Source organism: Bombina bombina, chromosome 6 (genome assembly GCF_027579735.1).
Source record: "Bombina bombina isolate aBomBom1 chromosome 6, aBomBom1.pri, whole genome shotgun sequence".
In the NCBI taxonomy this organism is placed as follows: Eukaryota; Metazoa; Chordata; class Amphibia; order Anura; family Bombinatoridae; genus Bombina; species Bombina bombina.
In genome coordinates, this window is record NC_069504.1 from 317,990,399 (window position 1) to 318,012,904 (window position 22,506).

Here is a 22,506-nt window from a genome sequence, read left to right on the forward strand (position 1 = left end):
ATACCACTTTCCTTGTCAACATTTAAAAGTTTTGTGACCTTTATCATTTTTATGATGTTTCTTCCTATGAGGAAGTGTTCTAGACGTGCCTTGGGTATTTTTACAGGAATAGGAGAAGCTAGGGATTCCTTTCTCCCTGTCTTTCGCCCTTTAAAGGACTTTCCTGTTGCTGACTCCATTAAAATGCACGATGCCCTAAGTAGAAGGGAGCTTTTCTACTATGGCTCAGAGAACTTCGATCCCTTTGGAGGGTAGCTGCTCCTTTACGAATCCATGGATAAGAAGCTGGAGGTTTAATTGTTCATTTAAAACAATGCCTTGTCTTATAGACTTGCTGTGCTAGCCTGCCGGGCATTGTGGCTGAAATCCTGTACAGTCGAGAAGCCTACCTGTGGCTTAGTGGTACAGCTTAGGCTTTATGGTTCTGCAGTTGCAGGTTCAATATTTTATGTTTTCTCCAAATCCACGTTTCTGGTGTTTTTTTCCTTTCAAGGATGAGACCTTGTTTGGACTTGGTCTGGCAGAATTATCCTCTGACGTTACGGTTAAAAAAACGTTTTTTTTTCTACCACACGTCAAGAGAGCAAAAAAAAAGTTTTCCTTTTCCTCTTTCTGCAGGGTCAGTCATGTCTTTTTTAAACCAACCGAACTTAGTCCAATCTAATATTTCCTCCCAGGGGCAGATTTCTCCTTCTAGAGTATCTGCAATCAATGTATGAGGAGAGGCATTCCTTGAACTGGGTTCAGGACCTTCCTCTCTGGGAGTAATAGTTCCAGTCCCAGTCTGGGAACGGGATCTAGGTATTTACCTCAAGTTTCTCAGGTTCTGACCTTCAAAGTAGTATCCATTCTAGTTTGGTTCAAGAGGACCTTTTCATAACGAGCATAGACCTGCATGATGTGTATTTATTGTTCCCATGATTCGGGATCTTCTCAAGTTTCTGAGTTTCACCATCCTAGAAAGACTTTTAGGTCTTAAGGTATTGCAAGGGTGCCTTCCTGGACAATATATGGTTCAGGTGTCCTCCTTCCTTTGAGCAAACTCTCTTTCAAGAGATCTTGTCCATTCTACTTTCCCATGGATGGGAAATAAATCTGGAGAAGAGTTCCCTTGTTCCATCTACAAGGGTGATTTTTGGGGGATTTTAATAGATTCTCTATCTAGAAGATTTCTAACAGAGGTTAGATACTCAAGGATTATTCATTTTCCTCTCTCTGCAGTCTACTGTCTGGCCAACAGCAAGCTCTAGTGGTCCGGTAGATAGCTTAGCCATCTTGCAACCAGAGGGTTGGGAGTTTGCATCTAGCTGCAGTTGATTTTCCTTCACTTTTCAGTGATTCAATGTATGGATGGAATTGGTCTGATGGTTACCATGGACATCATTCCTTTTGCTATTTTCAATAAACTTTGGCTTTTCAGATGTTTTAGAACTACATTTCCCATGATGCTTAATTGTCTTTAAGCTGTCTAAGCATTGGGGAAATGCAGTTCTAAAACTTCTGGAAAGCCAAGGTTGCTGAGCCCTGCCCTATCTGAATCATGAAATTTTAATTTGGACTTTACTATCCATTTAAAGTAATAGTCTAGTCAAAATAAAACTTTCATGATTCAGATAGAGCATGCAATTTTAAGCAACTTGTTAATTTACTCCTATTATCACATTTTCTTTGTTCTCTTGGTATCTTTATATGAAAAAGCAAAAAATTTAAAATTAGGAGCCAACCCATTTTTGGTTCCCCACCTGGGTAGCGGTTGCTGATTGGTGGCTACATTTTAGACACCAAGTGCTACCTTGGTGCTGAACCAAAAATGGGCCGGCTCCTAAGCTTACATTTTGCTTTTTCAAATAAAGATACCAAAAGAATGAAGAAAAAATTATAATAGGAGTCAATTAGAAAGTTGCTTAAAATTGCATGCTCTTTCTGAATCATTAAAGTTTAATTTTGACTAGACTATCCCTTTAAGCACATTTTTTTCCCTGCTACATTTTTTTTAGTTCTTACCTCACTTTTGCTTGACTATGCGTTAGACTGAGTTAGGTGTGATGGGTTATATAGAGGTCTTGGGGTTTGGAATCTTTGTCTCCTCCAAGTGGTAGGGAAGGTAATTCCCATGAGTAGTGGATCATGGACTCTAACCACCATGATATAATGAATTTATCAAGTAACTTATTTTTATTTAATTCCTATTTTTTTGTCAGATATGTCTCGTAAAGAGGCTTATGTAGTGTCTTGGCTGTGATCCTGCTTTCTTTCTAATTTTATAGGTACTGTTTCATCTGTTAGATAAGGTACGAGAATCTTCAACAACAGCTGACAAAGAGAAGATTGAGTCAGGAGGAGGCAATATACTTATTCATCACTCCAGGGACACAGCTGAGAAACAGTGGGCTGAGACCTGGGTACTAACACTAGCTGGTGTAGCCCGAATATTTAACACTAGGAGATACTTGCTCCAACCTCTGGGTAGGTTGATTAATTTAACCTATTTATTTGTGAAGACCTACTGTACTTTGGATCTGGTAAAGAGAGGTGTAAATGCACTGCTTTCATCTTTCATATTATTAAGAAAAAAATTGTGCAGCATATTTATATAAAATGAATCAGGTGTGATATGGTATAATACTCACCTCATGAAACAGTGTAACCAAGAAACACATTGTGAGAACAAGTTTTTTTCACATTTTAAGTGATTTTATTATTAAATACGTTTTTAGTATTTTCTACTGCGATACAAGCTTTTGTCTCCACAGGGCTTATCGATACCCATTATATAAGTTTATACTACAAGTGTTGGGTTTTAGATCCTCTATCAGCATCATACACTGTGTTGATGAGTGAGTACACTACCATCCCAGGGTTTAAGCGTACTGGACTTCTCCTAAAGGTCCAGATTGTCTATTCAGCATATGATTGTGCATATGACTCTGTGAGTATTGTACCTCATCACATCTGATTCATTTTATATAGATATACTGCACCATTGGGCTCCCTCTTTTCATTTGTATTTTATAGACTGCTGTTAACTCTCAAATTGAATGGTATTTTGAAGAGAAAGCAGCAGAGTATTTCCCCAACATTGGATATTGAAGATTTGGTTTGACATGGACATTTGACCATATATACATTTGTTTTTGTGGTGGGACTATGCAGTTCACATAATATTTGTATATTAACTTTTTGGCGCATCCAGTATGAAATCTATTTCGTTTTCCATTTTTACTACTTATTGGTTTGATGTTGGGATATATTTTAACTAATACGAAAAATAAAAATACGCAGTTCACAAAAAACAACTATTTTACCTTACTCTGAGTGAATTTCTATGCTCCGTAGACATATCAAATCAGTGATTTAAGAGCATTGGTTAATTTAATATGCGTGTTAGTATTAAAGGTATAGGAAAACCCAAATTATTTTCTTTGATGATTTAGATAGAGCATGCGATTTTAAACAACATTTTTTTTTTTTTATATCATTTATTTATAACCAGCAATGAGTACAAGTTCCATAATAACAAAAAGAAAAAAAAGATATTTTGATATCGTACATGTTACTTCAAGACCAAGAGAAAAACCAACATAACAGGCATGTATAAGGTATATAAAACAAGTCATACGCATAGTTAGTTGATCTGAAGCACAAATATTTACCATTTTGCTTACTACTCATTGTTGGAGTTTTTTTAGTTTTTTTTGTATATATAAGGAAAAAAAGAAAAAAAGCAATGAAAAGGTGAAAAAGAAGAGAAAAAAAAAAAAGAGAGAGAAAAGAAAAAAAAAAAAAGAAAAAAAAAAAGGGGGGGGGGGGATGTCCCAAATCTCTCTACCTCCCACCGAATTACCAGATGCCGAGCAGAACTATCTCTGAGTTCTTAAATGGAAAGATCAAATAGTCAATTTCTTCCTCAGGGAAGATCTTAATAAGAGGTGCCCATTTATCAAAAAAGTTCCGTATGTCAGATTCATTATCTATGTTTGTGTTTCTTTGTTCCAATACACATTGTTTCTTTAAATTATTCCTAATTTCAGGGATAGTTGGTAAGAATCTCGATTTCCATTTCTTGCAGATCAAGTATCTGGTAGCTAAGATAGAGATATTTACTAATTTCTCGTCTGGCTGATATCTGTCCTCAGGTTTTAAACATAGTATAATCTGGTGCAATGTAAAAGCTAATATTTCAATTTTTAATTTATTTTTAAGCCAGTGTTCTAGCTTACTCCAAAGATTTCTTATCTTAGGGCATTGCCAAAACATGTGAATCAAGTCTGCAGCTGGATAGGAGCATTTGGGGCATTTGTTAAATTCCTGATTTTGAACTCTGAGGCCTCTTTCTGGGGTGAAGTATGCCCTGTGCAAAAGTTTTAAGTGTGCATCACGCCAAGTGGTAGAAAGGGTGGTCCCTGCTACTTTGCTCACTGATAATTGAAGGGTTTTCATCTCGATATTATTGTGTGGAATTGAGGTGTTCCAAGCCAAGGCCAGACTCTCCATGATGGGAGTGCCTTTATTAGTGCTCAGAATATAGTAGCCAGGGGCAATAGACATGGAGCCGATTTTGATTATTGTTAGCCAGTTTTCCAATTTGCCAAGGGTCCAGTTCCAGCCAACCTTTTTAGTAAGGTCAAGAACATAGTGCCTTATCTGCAGATAGGCATAGAGATCTTTGTTTGGCAGATTGAATTCGGTCTTTAGCTCTTCAAAAGACTTAACACACTTTCTATCCTGATCCAGTATGTATATAGCCCTATCCAGACCGTTATTATGCCACCTATTAAAAACCACCGAGTCTAACCCTGGTTCAAAGTTAGGATTTCCAGTCAAGGGCAGGTATTTTGAGGCTGTGCTGTTTATCGAGAGAGATTTAGTTAGCTTATACCATGCTTTAAGAGGGGTCATTATGGTTTTAAGATCTTTAATTCCTATCGGCAGATCTTTTGACTCAGAATGTATCAAAGCTGATGGTAAGAACGGGTCACATATGCTTAGTTCGAGTTCATTATTTAAAATGTAGTTCTTGGAAAAAATCCAATCCGCTACTATGCGGGCTAGAAAACATAAATTATAGAATCTCAAGTTTGGTAATGCTAGGCCTCCCAGCTCCCTTGGGGCAGCCAGTTTAAAGAAAGATATTTTAGATCTTTTCCCTTGCCAGATGAATTGTCTGATTGAAGAGTTCATTGACCGAACATCTTTTTCTAGTAACATAACTGGGACATTCTGGAGAACATAGAGCAGCTTAGGGAGGAGGACCATCTTAAATAATGCTGACCGACCCGATATTGACAATGGTAAATTCTGCCAAACTTTGAGTCTTTCTTTTATGTAAACAAGCATCGGAGTTATATTTAGTTTATATAAGTCTCCAATGTTAATTGGAATATGAATCCCTAAATATTTAAAGGACTCTGTTATCACCCTAAAAGGGAGATCTGAGTTACTCCTAGTACTTTTCCTGAGCCAAAACAACTCAGATTTTGAAGCATTTACTTTATACCCCGAAAAGGCGCCGAAGTGATCGGTAATTCGCAAAAGTTTTGATATATTCAAATCAGTATTAGACAAATATATAAGTAGGTCGTCTGCATACAGTCCGATTTTCATTTCATGTTTTCGGACTTTTATGCCATCCAGGGATTTCCTTATCATAATTGCAAGAGGTTCTATAGCTATATCAAAAAGAAGTGGGGAGAGAGGACAGCCCTGACGCGTGCCCCTGTTTAATGCAATTGAAGGGGAGATATCGTTATTAATTATGAGACTTGTATAAGATTGATTGTATATATTCTCTATGAATTTGGGGAGATTGCCCTTAATCCCAAACTTTATTAGAGCGGTTGTTATATGTCTATGAGATACTGAGTCAAAAGCTTTTTCTGCGTCAATTGACAGAATGGCCAAATCCGGAAGGTCCTCTCCCCCCGCCCCCTGCGCAGATATCCTCTGAATATAATCCGTGATAACGAGTAATTCCCTAATTTTTGCTGAGGAGTTACGGTTATTGAGGAAGCCAGCTTGGTCCGGATGGATTATTTTTGAAAGGATAGTCTGAAGCCTGGTTGCTAAGATTGAGGTCAAGATTTTGTAGTCCGAATTTAATAAAGCAATTGGTCTATAAGACTCTTTGCAGGTAGGGTCTTTCCCCTCTTTTAAGATCAAGGTGGTGAATGAGGAAGAAAAAGAGGGCGTGACCTGTTTATCATTGATAAAGATATCATTATACAGATTACAGAGGTATGGGGCTATCTCTATTGAGAGGACTTTGTAAAACTCGTTAGGTAATCCATCTGGGCCAGCAGCTTTATTAAAAGAAAGTTTAGTGATCACTTTTTAAATTTCTTCCCTTGTAATGGGAGAGTTGAGGCTGTCAATTGCTTCAGGGGATGCTATAGGATAAGTAATTTTATTCCAGAATTCCGCAGCTCTTTCTGAATCATAGCCTTTGCTAGTATATAATTCCTGGAAATATTGAAAAAATAAATCCAAGATTTCTTCAGAATTTGATAGTTGTTTCCCCATGTGCTGGATTTTATCTATAATAGGTTTTTTATTTTCGTTCTTAATCAGTTTAGCTAACATTTTACCAGATTTGTTACCAAATCGATACATTTTTGCTTGCAGTCTAAGCTCATTATGAGCTTCTTGAGTTATAAAAAAAGTGTCGCTTGCGGCTTTGGCACGTACATATTTAGCCCAGTTTAGAGGGGTTCTTTCCAGTAAAAAAAGATTGTAGGAGTTAATCAAAGAGTTACTCACTTCCTTCTCTCTTGCCTTCCTTCTCTTGTTTTGCATAGCAATATATGCAGTGATTTCCCCTCTGAGAACTGCTTTAGCAGTTTCCCAGAAAATATCTGGGCGTCCTATGTAATTGCTGTTAAAATGAACGTATTCCTTAAATTTGTTCCTGAGCCATTCTTTGAATTTTAGGTCAGTGACAAGGTAATAAGGAAAAAAGAATCGTAGTGTCTTGGGTTTCGGTTGCCCAAGATAGAGCTCAAGAGAGATAGGCCCGTGGTCAGACAAGAATATCGGCATTATCTTTGCTTTTATCTTTGTGATGCTTAACCGTTCATCGGTTAAAAATAGGTCAATCCTAGATAATGTTTTATGAGCCTTGGAGAGACAGGTAAAATCCTGAGTATCAGGATTCTGAGTTCTCCAAATGTCACGTAGTGCAAGGTTCTGCTTAATTTTATTAAACATTTTAGAGTCAAGACTATCTTTTTTTCTGTTTTAAAAGCTTAGTGTTTCTTCTAAGTCTGTCTATAGGACATTGTGGAGCCATATTAAAGTCTCCTCCTAAGATTAGGTGACCTTCACTAATTAAAAGGAGTTTGGCCTGTAGGAGATCCCAGAATTCTGGGTCAGTTGTATTCGGGCCATAGACATTGCAGAGAGTATATAACACTTGGTCTGCTTTCATTTTGACCAGGACATACCTCCCCCCAGGGTCGGCCTCAGAGTGAAGGATCTCCACTTGGGCTTTTTTACCTATAAGTATAGCGACCCCCCCGCTTTTTCCCAACGCTTGAAGCCACAAAAGCTTCCCTCACCCATGAGGACTTCAATTTTAATGATTCCTCTAAGTTTAAATGAGTTTCCTGTATGAACCCAATGTCAGCCTGAGCTTTCTGCAGATATGTTAAAATTGCCTTCCGTTTAATGGGAGATGAGATTCCCCCTACATTCCAGGATATTAATTTGAGTTTATCCAATTTTTGCATCATTTATCCCTGGGAGGTAGAGAGGGATGGGAGAAGGGCAAGAAAGGGAGGGCGAACGGTGGGGGAGGGGGAAGAAAGAAGAAGGAAAAAAAAAAAAAGGAAGAAGAGAGACCTCAGTCTCATAGCTACCTTTGCCATAGGTTATATCCTCTGACTATTTAATTGGAAAAAGTTAAGTCATGTAATTACGTGTCCAGTGTCTTAAAGAAGTTTTCGGCTACTTGAACCTCTACAAAAATATGTGTTGTCTCCTTTACCACCACTCTAAGTTTAGAGGGATAGATTAAGGCAGCTCTATACCCATGTTGGATAAACTTAGAGCAGATCGGGGCCAGGTCTCTTCTCTTAGAGGCTGTGTCAGACGAGAAATCTTGAAACATCAAGATCTTGTTGTCCTCTATAAGAATTGGCTGGTTTTTACGAAAATGTTGCAATAGTGTGTTCTTATCTTGATAATTGAGTAATCTTGCAATAACGGGTCTAGGTCTATTTCCGTTTCTACTGTCTAGACGGGGGTCACCTATTCTATGAGCTCTCTCGACTATAATCGGGTGATATGTAGGTGGAATCTTTAAGGCTTTAGTGAGTGTATCTGAGACAAAAAGATTAAGGTTTTCAAATTGTTTGTCCTCTGGAAGGCCTATTATTATTATTATGTTATTTCGTCTAGAACGATTTTCGATATCTTCCAGCCTATCAAATATTTTTTGCAAGTTCTTAGTAGAGGACTCAAATTTGGCACTATGTGATGTTGCTATGTCTTCTAGGTCAGAGACCCTCTGCTCTACTTCCTGCATCCTATTCGAGAACTGTCTAACCTCTTGGGCTAGAGAGGTAATGTCTTGCTTGATTTCTGATTTAAGTACCTCAAATTTAGGTTCAAGAGCATCTGAGATAAGCGCTAAAAAGCTTAAAAGGCTAGTAAAAAGTACATTTTAATACATATAAAAATTTACAAATGGCAATCAGACGCATGGATCCATGTCTGACTTAACAAAAAAATATATAATAAACAAATCTAAAAATATCCAATGGAGTAAAGCATGTGACGCTGACTTAGTGAGCCAGGGATGAGGAGTTAGAAGGACATGTACATTCAATAATATAAACAACCTAAGTGAGTGATTAAGTGCACACAATAGCTGTCAACAAAGAAAAATAGCATTCACAAAAAATAGTGTTCACAAAAATTGGCGTACATAAAAAATGTTCAAATGTTCAACCGGTTATATGTAAGTGAATCCAGTAGTGTTTCCTCCAAAGTGACGTGTAGAAATATAACGTGAAGTCAATAATAGTAGAATGTAAACGTTGAGTGGGTCAAATTATTGTGGTTCAGCTTCTAAATTAAAAAATTGTAAATCCGTGAGGTGTATAAAAATAAAAATAACTTGTGAAAAAATCCACGTGGAAAACTTGAATTCAAATGATAAACAAAGGTCAAAAATCAAAAGACAAAAATCAAAAGACAAAAATATCAAAAGACAAAAATAGAAAATCAGTGATAATATTAAAAAACACTAAAGATCTAGTGAAAACAAATCCTTAATTCAGATGTTAAAAATCCTTGGTAAGATCCATAACAAACAAATACATCGATAAAATACCTAAAAGGGAACAAAAGAGAAACAAATAGTGCAACACTGTATATGATATATAATATAGGTAATTAAAACCAAGCTCACCAGTATGCCAACGCGTTTCGGCCTAGACTAGGCCTTTCTCAAGACTATACTGTATCAGAAAATCTGGGAGCTTTAAGTAGGGTCAGTGTTGAAATGATTGGTGCTGTTTTGGCGCCATTTTTAGAGGCACCTCCCTTTCCTGTTTCACCCATTGCATCTCTGGGATATTTCCTATGTTATGTTTCCTGTTTCACCCATTGCATCTCTGGGATATTTCCTATGTTATGTTTCCTGTTTCACCCATTGCATCTCTGGGATATTTCCTATTTCCAGGAAGGCCCATTATATCTGGGATAGGATCTTTGACAAGCAACTTATCTGAATACGTGGATAAGATGTTACAGAAATATGTAATATCATTACAATCACATCTCAGAGACTCCACACAAATTCTGTCACTGCTAAATTCAATGACCTGGAAGAACAACTATATAATGGCCACATGTGACGTTACGTCACTTTATACAAGTATCCCACATGACCTAGGGATTGAAGCAGTAAACTCATTCCTACTAAAGGATGAGGAAATACCAGAAGAACAAAGGATATTCATTTTGGACTGTATTAAATATATCTTGAATCACAACTATTTCTGTAACAATAATCAGTTTTACAGGCAATTGTGCGGCACAGCAATGGGGACCAGGTTCGCGCCAAGCTACGCCAATCTCTACATGGGCCTATGGGAAAACATCTTCTGGGACTCATGTCCAGCTGGCGCGGACCTGGTCCTATATTCAAGATATATAGATGACATCTTTTTGATTTGGAGTGGAACATTGGAAGATCTGCTACATACTATCAATGTAATGAACCACAACGAAAAGAATCTTAAGTTTACATACCAATACAGCCAAGAGAAACTGGACTTTCTGGATCTGAGAATTGAAGTGAAAGATGGGAAGCTCGAGACGTCAACCTTCTTCAAGGAGGTTGACTGTAACAACTATATCCATAACACAAGCTGCCATCATCCCACCTGGAAGTCAAATATACCCAAGGGCCAATTCTTGAGGATCAAGAAAAATTGTTCTACTATAGAACAATGGACTGCACAGGCTGACATACTGAAACAACGTTTCTTGGAAAGAGGGTATGACAGGGGCGTATTAAGGCATAGGCCAACAAGGCCGGTGCCTAGGGCAGCAGATTTTTAAGGGGCAGCAGAATTTTGAGTCCCTAGGGCCACTCTATTGAACTTAGGGCCGGGTGGCTAAATCAACCAATTACTAATTACTTAAATGGCTGGCCCGGCTATTGCTATCCTATGGGATTGTATGTGGGTGCGCATGACGTGGTGACAGTGGAGGCGGAGCTCACTTGCGCAGCCTGGCCTGGACTGAGAGGGAATGTGGTATTCTTCCTGGCTCCACCGCGTGATTGAGACTCACACAGACTACACAGTGCAGTGTGCACTACAACGTGACCACTGTGAAACAGCATATGCCTTTCTCCCTTCAATACATCTTCATTAGGCATTAAAATACTTAAACGGATTAGTCACTAAATACTTGTACATTTACTGTTTATCTATCTGTCATACATGCAAAGAATAAGTATTTATTGTGAATCTATACAACTATGTGACTTAAAACACAACTGAAAATATGTTGTATGCATTTAATACATTCAGAAACAATACAAGTATATACTTTATTATCATTGTATCATGTGACTTTATCCCCTAGGATACAATTCCTAAACCTATCATAACTACTGTTGTATTTTTTAAGTCCTTTTAAAGGCCAGTTTGTATATTCATTACATATTTATCCAAGCAGATATTTTGCTTAAATAACTGTCAGTCACCAAAGAAGATGTTTAAGGTTAAACAACTACCTACTGACAAACTATCATACAGTGAAGGATATTTTTTTCCGATATAAACACCTTAATGATCTGATTTGCAAATTAATGTCTTAATATATATACAAATATATATATATATATGTGTGTGTATATATATATATATAAATATATATATATATATGTGTGTGTGTGTGTGTATATATATATATATATATGTGTGTGTGTGTGTGTGTGTGACCAGAGTGAATGCAAGCCCTGGTGAACATCTACTTAAAAAGACATTATTTTTTTTACACCCTGCCCCAAAAATATTATGTCTAAAAAAGGCCTTAAACCTGGGGTGGGGTGGGGCAGCAGAATTTTGAGTGCCTAGGGCAGCACAAAACCTAAATACGCCCCTGGGGTATGACAATAAGTCGTTGGATGATAAAATCGAAGAAGTCAGTAAGATCAAGAGAGAGAACCTCCTGAGTTATAAAAACAAACCAAGAAAAACCTGGGATGATGAAACAATCAACGTACCTATCATATCCGAGTACTGTGAGAACAGATCCATCCTGGAAAAGATTATTAAGAAACATTGGGCGATACTCAAAGATGATGACGTGATTGGGGAAAGGCTGAATCCACATCCGAGATTCATTTATAGGAGAACTAGGAACCTGAAAACGACGATAGCTCCTAGTATACCTAGGAAAGGAAATACTAACGACACGACCAATCACCAAGGAAAAAGCATTAAAGGCTTCTACCCATGTCCAAGCTGTAAAGCTTGTAAGAACGGACAAAAAACGGATACTTTCTCATCACATCAGAGAAACGAGAAACATAGGATCAAAGAGTTGATCAGATGTAGCGACAAAAATGTGATCTATCTAGTTTCCTGCTCCTGCGGATTACAATATATAGGGCAGACATCAAGGGCCCTCAAAGATAGGATCAGGGAACACATCCTATGCATAGAGAAAGGCAGAATAGATACCCCACTCTACAAGCATTTTGCAACTACCCACAAGGGGAATCTGAAAGATTTTAGTTATTTTGGGATACAGAAGGTCAAAAAAGACTGGAGAGGAGGAAACCATGAGCAAAAACTACTATTCAATGAGTCAAGATGGATATTTATGATGGACTGTCTATACCCTAGAGGTTTAAATCAGAAAGAAGACCTTGCACACCTGATCTCCATTAAATGACATCTATTAAATAACAACCACCATCCATCTCCGAGTGCTCAAATATGATATGACCTAAGTTAGAGAGATAGGATCCCAACATGCGACCGCTAAGTTGGTTACATCACACAGTATCCCAACTAAATATTTACCTCCGCTTTCATCACTATTTTCTATGTACTTATAAAGGGAGATAGAATACATGAAAGCTATAAACTTGAGTGGAAGTGAAAATCGAAAATACTAACCCTCTCCGTTTCCTATAAAAACCAAGGGAAATGTAAAAATTTAGAGTGGGCATAATACTTGTTCTGTATTACAAAATGTTAGTCGCTCATTAAGAACAAAATCATATCAGAGAGAGAAACATAACATCAGGCATAGGACAATTTGGTCACAAAGATACATCAGCACCAATGAGTAAATATACAAGCATAAGTACATTTGTCAAGTAATTAACACCTGGCAACAGATCCATACACGGGAATAATAGACCTAAAGAATTGCGACAATGTCGTATTGAATATACCCAGCTTTGTCAAACTGAACACATTCAGTATGACAACTTTAAAATTGTCATATTGAACTAAAAAAGTATCATAGAAAAGAAAAAACCCTGTATTCATACACTGGTCTATACATAACAATCCAATGTAGGACTACTTACTGTGTGAAATGAAATATCATAATTTGAAGATTTTGTATCTTGTATCCTCTACCCCACGTCTGCCCCAAAGTCAAACAGAAGCCATCACTTTGAGTGTATTTATGTCTGATCTTACACCAGCTGATTTCTGGTTAATGGTCACCTAAAGTCCTTTATATACACATACAAATGTAATGAAACCCTCCCAATTAGATTTGAGCTTACACCTTCACTGTGAACAGATAGGAAGATCCTTGATCCCTCTTGAGACATTACAGTTTGTCATCCCACCATTGGCGGTGAGATACAGCATTAGGATGCAATAAACGTCTCACAATGTTAAGTTAGATAAACATTGCAGGTCTATACTTTATCAAGGTCATATATGACTCAATGGCTCCTTGAGAATACCCATAGGCTTTATTTTCAAAAGAACTAGAAGGAAGCAGTGAAACGGCTCTCCATTACGAAAGTATGAACAAATAAAAACAAATAAAAGTAAATTGTAAAGCTATTCAATATTAGGATCCAAGAATGTGCCTAGAATTAAGAAAGTGAGTTTTATTAGGATCCAAGAATGTGCTTAGAATTAACATAGCGAGTTTTATTAGAAGCAGTTTTACTATAAGCAGTGACGGATCAGCATCGTAAGAAATTACATACATTATTCAAAGAATTGACTATTCCCAGTAACCGATTCTATTACATATTGGCACATTGACTCTGACATTATATGTTATAGACACATAGAGACAATGAGCCATAGTAAGATCGGGTAATACCGAACATCTGAGAAAGATCTGTAGTCCTAATAAGTGAGGGAACTACATATCCCATAAGTCAATGGGGAATATGATGCTGCACCTTCCGGTCATATGATGCAGACTGGTGGACCAAAGAACTTCCGGTCACATGATAGAGACCGGAGAATCGAATAAACTATGTCTCCCAAAAGCTAAAACGGAAGTTGATGCCGCAATACCAGGCCACTTCCGGTCATAGCAATTTTCAAAATAAGATCGCATTGGAAATTAAGTTTTTGACATCAACAGGGGCAATTCATAAATGAGAACCAGTCCATGTAAATAAATAAGCAATTTGAGCCCAAAGAAAGGGGAAACCCGCCCAGAAAACTAACGGAGTTAACACAGAATATAATAATAACAACATTGACAAAACGCTACTATTACCTAATAATGAAAATAAAAAACAAATAAATAGGAAAATCTAGATTTATACTAGAATTTGTGGCAATAATAGGAACCAATTAACCTTTAAGATGGGAAAACATAACATAGGAAATATCCCAGCGATGCAATGGGTGAAACAGGAAACATAACATAGGAAATATCCCAGAGATGCAATGGGTGAAACAGGAAACATAACATAGGAAATATCCCAGAGATGCAATGGGTGAAACAGGAAAGGGAGGTGCCTCTAAAAATGGCGCCAAAACAGCACCAATCATTTCAACACTGACCCTACTTAAAGCTCCCAGATTTTCTGATACAGTATAGTCTTGAGAAAGGCCTAGTCTAGGCCGAAACGCGTTGGCATACTGTGAGCTTGGTTTTAATTACCTATATTATATATCATATACAGTGTTGCACTATTTGTTTCTCTTTTGTTCCCTTTTAGGTATTTTATCGATGTATTTGTTTGTTATGGATCTTACCAAGGATTTTTAACTTCTGAATTAAGGATTTGTTTTCACTAGATCTTTAGTGCTTTTTAATATTATCACTGATTTTCTATTTTTGTCTTTTGATATTTTTGTCTTTTGATTTTTGTCTTTTGATTTTTGACCTTTGTTTATCATTTGAATTCAAGTTTTCCACGTGGATTTTTTCACAAGTTATTTTTATTTTTATACACCTCACGGATTTACAATTTTTTAATTTAGAAGCTGAACCACAATAATTTGACCCACTCAACGTTTACATTCTACTATTATTGACTTCACGTTATATTTCTACACGTCACTTTGGAGGAAACACTACTGGATTCACTTACATATAACCGGTTGAACATTTGAACATTTTTTATGTACGCCAATTTTTGTGAACACTATTTTTTGTGAATGCTATTTTTCTTTGTTGACAGCTATGGTGTGCACTTAATCACTCACTTAGGTTGTTTATATTATTGAATGTACATGTCCTTCTAACTCCTCATCACTGGCTCACTAAGTCAGCGTCACATGCTTTACTCCATTGGATATTTTTAGATATTTTTAGATTTGTTTATTATATATTTTTTTGTTAAGTCAGACATGGATCCATGCGTCTGATTGCCATTTGTAAATTTTTATATGTATTAAAATGTACTTTTTACTAGCCTTTAAAGCTTTTTAGCGCTTACTCTCTCCCCATTTTAACTTTTATATTGTTAGCCTACTAGGAGGCTATATAGTTAGTAAGCTTAAGGCCCTGGGTGTAGCGCTCGGTCCACTTCTCCTGTTCTTATTAATAAACATAGTCAGGATTGAAGGTTAGTTAAGTAAGCTCAAGTTTGCTTAGTTCTACAGTTAGGTTAAAGAAGAGAGCACTGTAATTTTATTATACGTTGCTAGGGGGGGTAAGGTTCTGAGCAAAAGGCTCAGGATATAGGTGTCAATAAAGAGAGGCCTAAATGGGCAACTTCTCTACAGCTAGTTTATGGGTCTAATTTAGCCCAATTTTCCCCAGCTTAGCTTGCCTGGGCTAGGGTAGTATGTACATACATATATTTAAGAAAAATCAGCAGCCTAGTTTACTGAACATGGTTTATCTTTAGGCAGTTTTTAAGAAGTTAAATCAAGTTTAAGTAAAGGCTATAGGAGAAAGTCACTGTTCTAGCAAGCTGACAGGTAGAATTGACTTTTAACTTTAAGCCTTATCCTGTCTTGCCTAAGCAAACCCATGTACATAGTGTCCGTTCAAGCTCTTTACTTTCCCCTTCTTTTCTCCCCGTGACAACTCCTTCGCCCTAGTCTGCACAGATATAGTTATTTCGGAAGAAGGGCAAGGAGGGGGCCAGAGATGCTGTTCTTCAGTAGAGAGCTACAGCTACATTACCCACTGCTAGAGTCCAGAGAAGGGTCTCCTCTTCAGCACAGCTCCCCTCGCGCAGCACCGGTGGGAGGGGAGTGCGCCCAACAACAGCCGCCAGAGACAGCAGACGCTGAGATGACAAGCGGCAGGAAAAGAGGCAGGCCAGCTCTTGAAAACAACAGACCAGGCGCAGGTAGCAGTCCGTGTCCCCCACGCAGCACCGGTGGGAGGGATCAGCGGTCCGAGAACAGCAGCGGGTCCAGGCGCCTCCCCGCAGTCAGCGGCAGGGATCCAGGTGAGTCAGCTGTAGGTGATATCGTTAGAAAACCTCAGCTCTTGACCGATGTAGCTGGACTTGCAGGCGGGGGCAAATAGTTGGTAAGCTTGATTTATTTGATGCCAAAGTGGAGCAGGCAGGTCGACTTATCAAGTTTAGCAGGGAAGCCGGTTTTAGCCCCAGCAGGGGCTCTGGAGAAAAAAACTCCTATGTATAGTCAGAGTCCGTCTTTCACTCTGGGTCGGGTTTGAAAAGGAGGTTTGCCACAGTTAGCAGAGCGTAGCTTTTTTCCTTTTGTCTTCTCCTCTACCTTATTATAGTAAGAATTGCACAGTTAGGACAGAGGGTAAATCCTAAGGCAAAGCAGCATAAAGTTCTTGTGCGGTGGTATGGCAGAGTATCAGATCCAGCAGCAATAAACTTGCTGAGCAGGCCACCCAGGGTCTGAGGGTTTAGGCGCGAAGAGTTCGCCAACAGCTTGCAGTGGAGGTAATACTGCACAGGTGTCTCACCTGACCAAACACCTGAGCTCATCCTCCGGATCTCCTCCTCCTAGAGCATACCGATTTTAAACAACATTTTAATGTACTTCTATTATCAATTTATCCTCGTTCTCTCTGTGGCTTTGATGAAAAAGCAGATGCATATGCTTAGGAGCTGGTCCATTACTGGAACATTATATCGCAACCGTTTTGAAAGAATGTTATGCATTTGCAAGAGCACTAGATGGCAGCACTACTTCCTGCCATGTAATGCTGAAGATGCCTACCTAGGTATATTTTCGAAAATACAAAAGAGATGGGCGCAGAGGTAAATTAATCCAAGTCTTTATTTAAAGCAGTCCCCAACACATGGGTAAAAACATAAAGGAAAGACCATAACAGTCTTACGCGTTTCGTATATCTAGGTATATCTTCAACACAGAATATCATGGGAATGAAGCAAATTTAATAATCAAACTAAATTGGAAACTTTTTTTAAATTGTATGCTTTGGCTGAATCGCAAAATAAAATTTTTGAGTTTCATATCCGTTTAAACCAAAATGCTTATTTATTGCACTATGTATGTTTTCTTTTTACTAAACAAAAATGTATCCTACAAAAAAGTGATGTTGGAAGCATCAACATTATTGCCAAAATGTATATTTACAGAAAGAAATAAAGAGTTACCACTGCAAGAAGTATGACAAATAAAAGTTTTAATTGTGTTGAAAAAACAGATAAATATGTACAACAAGCATTTGAACAATGCTGGACATTAAAGGGATCATTGGTCCAGATCTAGATGCACTTCATAACATTTAAAATGTATATTATTTATACTTAAAATAAAAACTGATCATTTTAATTGTAATGCAAGATTTTTGTTTGAGATATGTAAATGTATCTATATCATGTGCTTAAAGGGCCAGGATACCCAAATGTTGAAACACTGAAAGTGATGCAGCATAGCTGTAAAAAGCTGACTAGAAAATATCACCTGAACATCTCTATGTAAAAAAAGAAAGATATTTTACCTCAAAATGTCCTAAGTATTCATACCTCATTGTAAAGGACTTTAAGCAGCAAATTAGTATGCCTGTTCCGGGACATGCAAGGGAGCGTGCCTTTCAAGTGATTTAGCATATGAGTATTATGTCCCTTTAAGTAGTGTCACAGGTTATTATTACGAGATGTGCTGTACTGACTAGTTAGCCTGTGCTGTCTCACTGTTTGCAGGGCTCCTCTCTTTACATATACTTCATCTCTTCTTACTCCACTCATGCCCTCCCTCCTATGCCACTATTTGCAGCACATATTAGTAAGTAGTATTGTGACTAAAACAAACTTGTTGTTTTTATCCCTCTTTGCGTGTTTGAGTTAGTTATTAGCAGATTGGTTTACATTCAGTTTTATAGGCCTAAGACAGCATAAAGTCAGTATAAACCAAAGGATAAGTGAAGATCAGTGACCACAGTTACTTAGTTATTTAGTCTGTGGCCTTACTAGTTATAATTTAAAATGTAAAAATGTTATATGTTTGAACAACATGCCTTACTACAAGTGTCACCCCTCAAAAATCCCAGATTGTTTACATTTTATACATTTTAGGATGTATATAGGTGTATATTCTAAATAAGCATCGTTCCACCTCAATGCATCATGCTTCATGTCTGCACCCATAGCCACTCCCCTCTCTAACCACACCCGAGATATTTGTGCTGGATTGAGATGTAAAATGAATTTGGTACGTGCATATATTTATTAAGACCGTATTGATTTAAACATCTGTGAACCCTTTCTTCTTAGGTGATTTTTCGAAGGCCTGGGATGTTCTTCTGGATCACATTCAGTCAGCAGCTCTTAGCAAAAACAGTGAAGTTTCTTTGGCTGCACTGAAAAGCTTTCAGGAAATCTTGCAGATAGTGAGCCCTACTAGAGAAACGGACAAACCTGAATCCCTACCTGGCATAACCGCAGGCGTGCCTGTTCTTATTGGGCCAGTTACAGCTGCTGGGCCCGGGAGACCGTTAATAAGAGCTGATTCCATTGGAGAAAGACTAAGCAGGTATAATTTGCCTGAACAGCCCATAGCTATTGATGAGATTGAAGACTCTGCCTTGTGGTGGGCAGCTTGGAACACCTGGTATAGGATTGGTACAGAAAGCACAAAGCCACCAGCTTCTTGTGATAAACTGACATTCATCCCCAGCCAGCCTTTTCTCACAGCTTTAATTCAGATTTTCCCAGCTCTTTATCAGCACATCAAAACTGCTTTTAGTATGGATGATCTACAAAAGCTGGGAGTTATATTACACGGGGCTGTATCAGTGCCTATAAGCTCGGATGCATCTCCTTTCATCCTCCCCTCTTATACTGAAGCAGTGTTGACAAGTCTGCAGGAATCAGTGCTTACAGCCTTGGATGTGCTTCAAAAGGTATCTGTTAAACCCATCCAAATTTCATTTTTGTATCTCTTGTTTCTAAACTTCATTGCATAAACAGAGGGGGGGAAAGTTTTTTTTTCCCTAGACACATGCATTATAAAAGTATTTGTCAATACTGTATTAACTTAAATATTACTAGATACACTTTTTCTGATGTTGACAAAATGTATCCCCTTCTATCCCTATACAATTTAATTAAATAGTATTTAAAGGGATTACAAAGTCAAAATGAAATGTCCATGATTCAGATAAAGCATGTAATTTTAAGACACTTTTAAATTCACTTTTATTTTCAAATGTGCTTCGTTCTCTTGGTATCCCTATTGAAAAAGAATACACACATATCCTACACTAGTGGGAGCTAGTTGCTGATTGGTGCCTGCACACATTTGTCTCTTGTGATTGGCTAACTAGATGTGTTCATCTAGCTGCCAATAGTGTAATGCGGTTCCTTCAGCAAAAGATAACAAGAGAATGAAGCAAATGTGTTAATAGCAGTAAATTGGAAAGTTGTTTAAAATTGTATGTTCTATCCAAATCATGGATGAAAATGTTGGTGTTTCCTGTCCCTTTAAACATAAATTTATACCCATACATTTAGTAGTACTTCAATATTAATATTTCTCTTGTTAAGTGTATTCAGTCCACGGGTCATCCATTACTTATGGGATATATTCCCCTTCCCAACAGGAAGTTGCAAGAGGATCACCCAAGCAGAGCTGCTATATAGCTCCTCCCCTCACATGTCATATCCGGTCATTCTCTTGCAACTCAACTAGATAGGAGGTTGTGAGAGGTCTGTGGTGTTTTTATACTTAGTTTATTTCTTCAATCAAAAGTTTGTTATTTTAAATGGCACCGGAGTGTGCCGTTTGTTCTCAGGCAGTATTTGGAAGAAGAATCTGCCTGCGTTTTCTATGATCTTAGCAGAAGTAACTAAGATCCACTGGCTGTTCTCGCACATTCTGAGGAGTGGGGTAACTTTCAGAAAGGGAATAGCGTGTGGGGAAATCCTGCAAACAAGGTATGTGCAGTAAATTATTTTTCTAAGGAATGGAATTGACTAAGAAAATACTGCTGATACCGATGTAATGTAAGTAAAGCCTTTTAATACAGTGAAAGCGACTGTTAACAGGCTGATTTAAATATGTACAATAAAGTAATTTTCTAAGGAATGGAATTTGACTGAGAAAATGCTATTAATACTGAAGTGATGTTATAAGCCTTAAATGCAGTATGAAGACTGGTATCAGGCTTATCAATAGAGACACATACTCCTTAACAAAAGGATGTTTAAAACGATTTTACTGGCATGTTTAATCATTTTGTGAGGTACATTGGTGATAAAACTTATTGGGGCATAAATTTTTTCCACATGGCTGACCGGTTTTTCTGCATAGAAACAGTTAACTGAAACTCCCTATGTTGTAATATTTAGTAGGATGGGCCTATTTTAGCGCTTTTTTGACGCAGTGAAAATTTAGGCTTAGTCTTCCTGCTTCTTCCTGCATGACCCAGGTCGTCTCCAGAGACCTTAAGGGACTTCAAAAGTCATTTTGAGGGAGGTAATCAGTCACAGCAGACCTGTGACAGTGGTTTTTGGACTGTATTAAAAAACGTTTTTTTCTTTACTGCTTTTAAAAAACCGTTTTGGGTGTTAAGGGGTTAATCATCCATTTGCAAGTGGGTGCAATGCTCTGCTAACTTAATACATTTACTGTGAAAATTTTGTTGCTATAACTGATTTGGTTCATTGTTATTTCAACTGTGACAGCTTTTGGTGCTTCTTAAAGGCACAGTAGCGTTTTTCTTTATTGCTTATAAAATTTTTTACAGTGTTTTCAAAGTCTGCTAGTTTATTGCTAGTCTGTTTAAACATGTCTGACACAGATGAATCGTTTTGTTCACTATGTTTAAAGGCCAGTGTGGAGCCCCATAGAAATATGTGTACTAAATGTATTGATTTCACTTTAAATAATAAAGGTCAGTCTTTATCTATAAAAGAATTATCACCAGACAACGAGGGGGAAGTTATGCCGACTAACTCTCCTCACGTGTCAGTACCTTCGCCTCCCGCTCAGGAGGCGCGTGATATTGTGGCGCCAAGTGCATCAGGGGCGTCCATACAAATCACTTTACAAGACATGGCTACTATTATGAATAATACCCTGACAGAAGTATTATCTAAATTGCCAGAATTAAGAGGCAAGCGCGATTGCTCTGGGGTAAGAATAGAGCGCGCTGGTGCTACAAGAGCCATGTCCGATACTGCGTCACAGTTTGCAGAACATGAGGACGGAGAGCTTCATTCTGTAGGTGACGGATCTGATCCTGGGAAACCGGATTCAGAGATTTCTAATTTTAAATTTAAGCTTGAGAACCTCCGTGTATTGCTAGGGGAGGTTTTAGCAACTCTGAATGACTGTAACACAGTTGCAATTCCAGAGAAATTATGTAGGCTGGATAGATACTATGCAGTACCGGTGTGTACTGATGTTTTTCCTATACCTAAAAGGCTTACAGAAATTATTAGCAAGGAGTGGGATAGACCTGGTGTGCCCTTTTCCCCACCTCCTATATTTAGAAAAATGTTTCCAATAGACGCCACTACACGGGACTTATGGCAGACGGTCCCTAAGGTGGAGGGAGCAGTTTCCACTTTAGCTAAGCGTACCACTATCCCGGTGGAGGATAATTGTGCTTTTTCGGATCCAATGGATAAAAAATTGGAAGGTTACCTTAAGAAAATGTTTGTTCAACAAGGTTTTATTTTACAGCCCCTTGCATGCATTGCGCCTGTCACTGCTGCTGCGGCATTCTGGTTTGAGTCTCTAGAAGAGGCCATTCACTCAGCTCCATTGGAGGAAAATATGGACAAGCTTAAAGCACTTAAGCTAGCTAATGCATTTGTTTCTGATGCCATTGTACATTTAACTAAACTAACGGCTAAGAACTCCGGATTTGCCATCCAGGCGCGCAGAGCGTTATGGCTTAAATCCTGGTCAGCTGATGTAACTTCTAAATCTAAATTGCTTAATATTCCTTTCAAGGGGCAAACCTTATTCGGGCCCGGCTTGAAAGAAATTATCGCTGACATTACTGGAGGTAAGGGTCATACTCTTCCTCAGGACAGGGCCAAATCAAAGGCCAAACAGTCTAATTATCGTGCCTTTCGAAACTTCAAGGCAGGAGCAACGTCAACTTCCTCCGCCCCAAAACAGGAAGGAACCG

The 22,506-nt window shown here is 38.0% G+C and overlaps 1 protein-coding gene across 1 annotated transcript in view; it reads left to right on the forward strand.

Annotated features, from left to right (window-relative positions):
- Nucleotides 1-22,506, forward strand: part of MON2 (MON2 homolog, regulator of endosome-to-Golgi trafficking) — a 388,187-nt gene that overhangs the window by 253,255 nt on the left and 112,426 nt on the right. Inside the window, 2 exon segments of the mRNA XM_053719242.1 lie at nucleotides 2,268-2,466; nucleotides 18,638-19,266. Of these exon segments, the coding sequence (XP_053575217.1) occupies nucleotides 2,268-2,466; nucleotides 18,638-19,266 (828 nt within the window).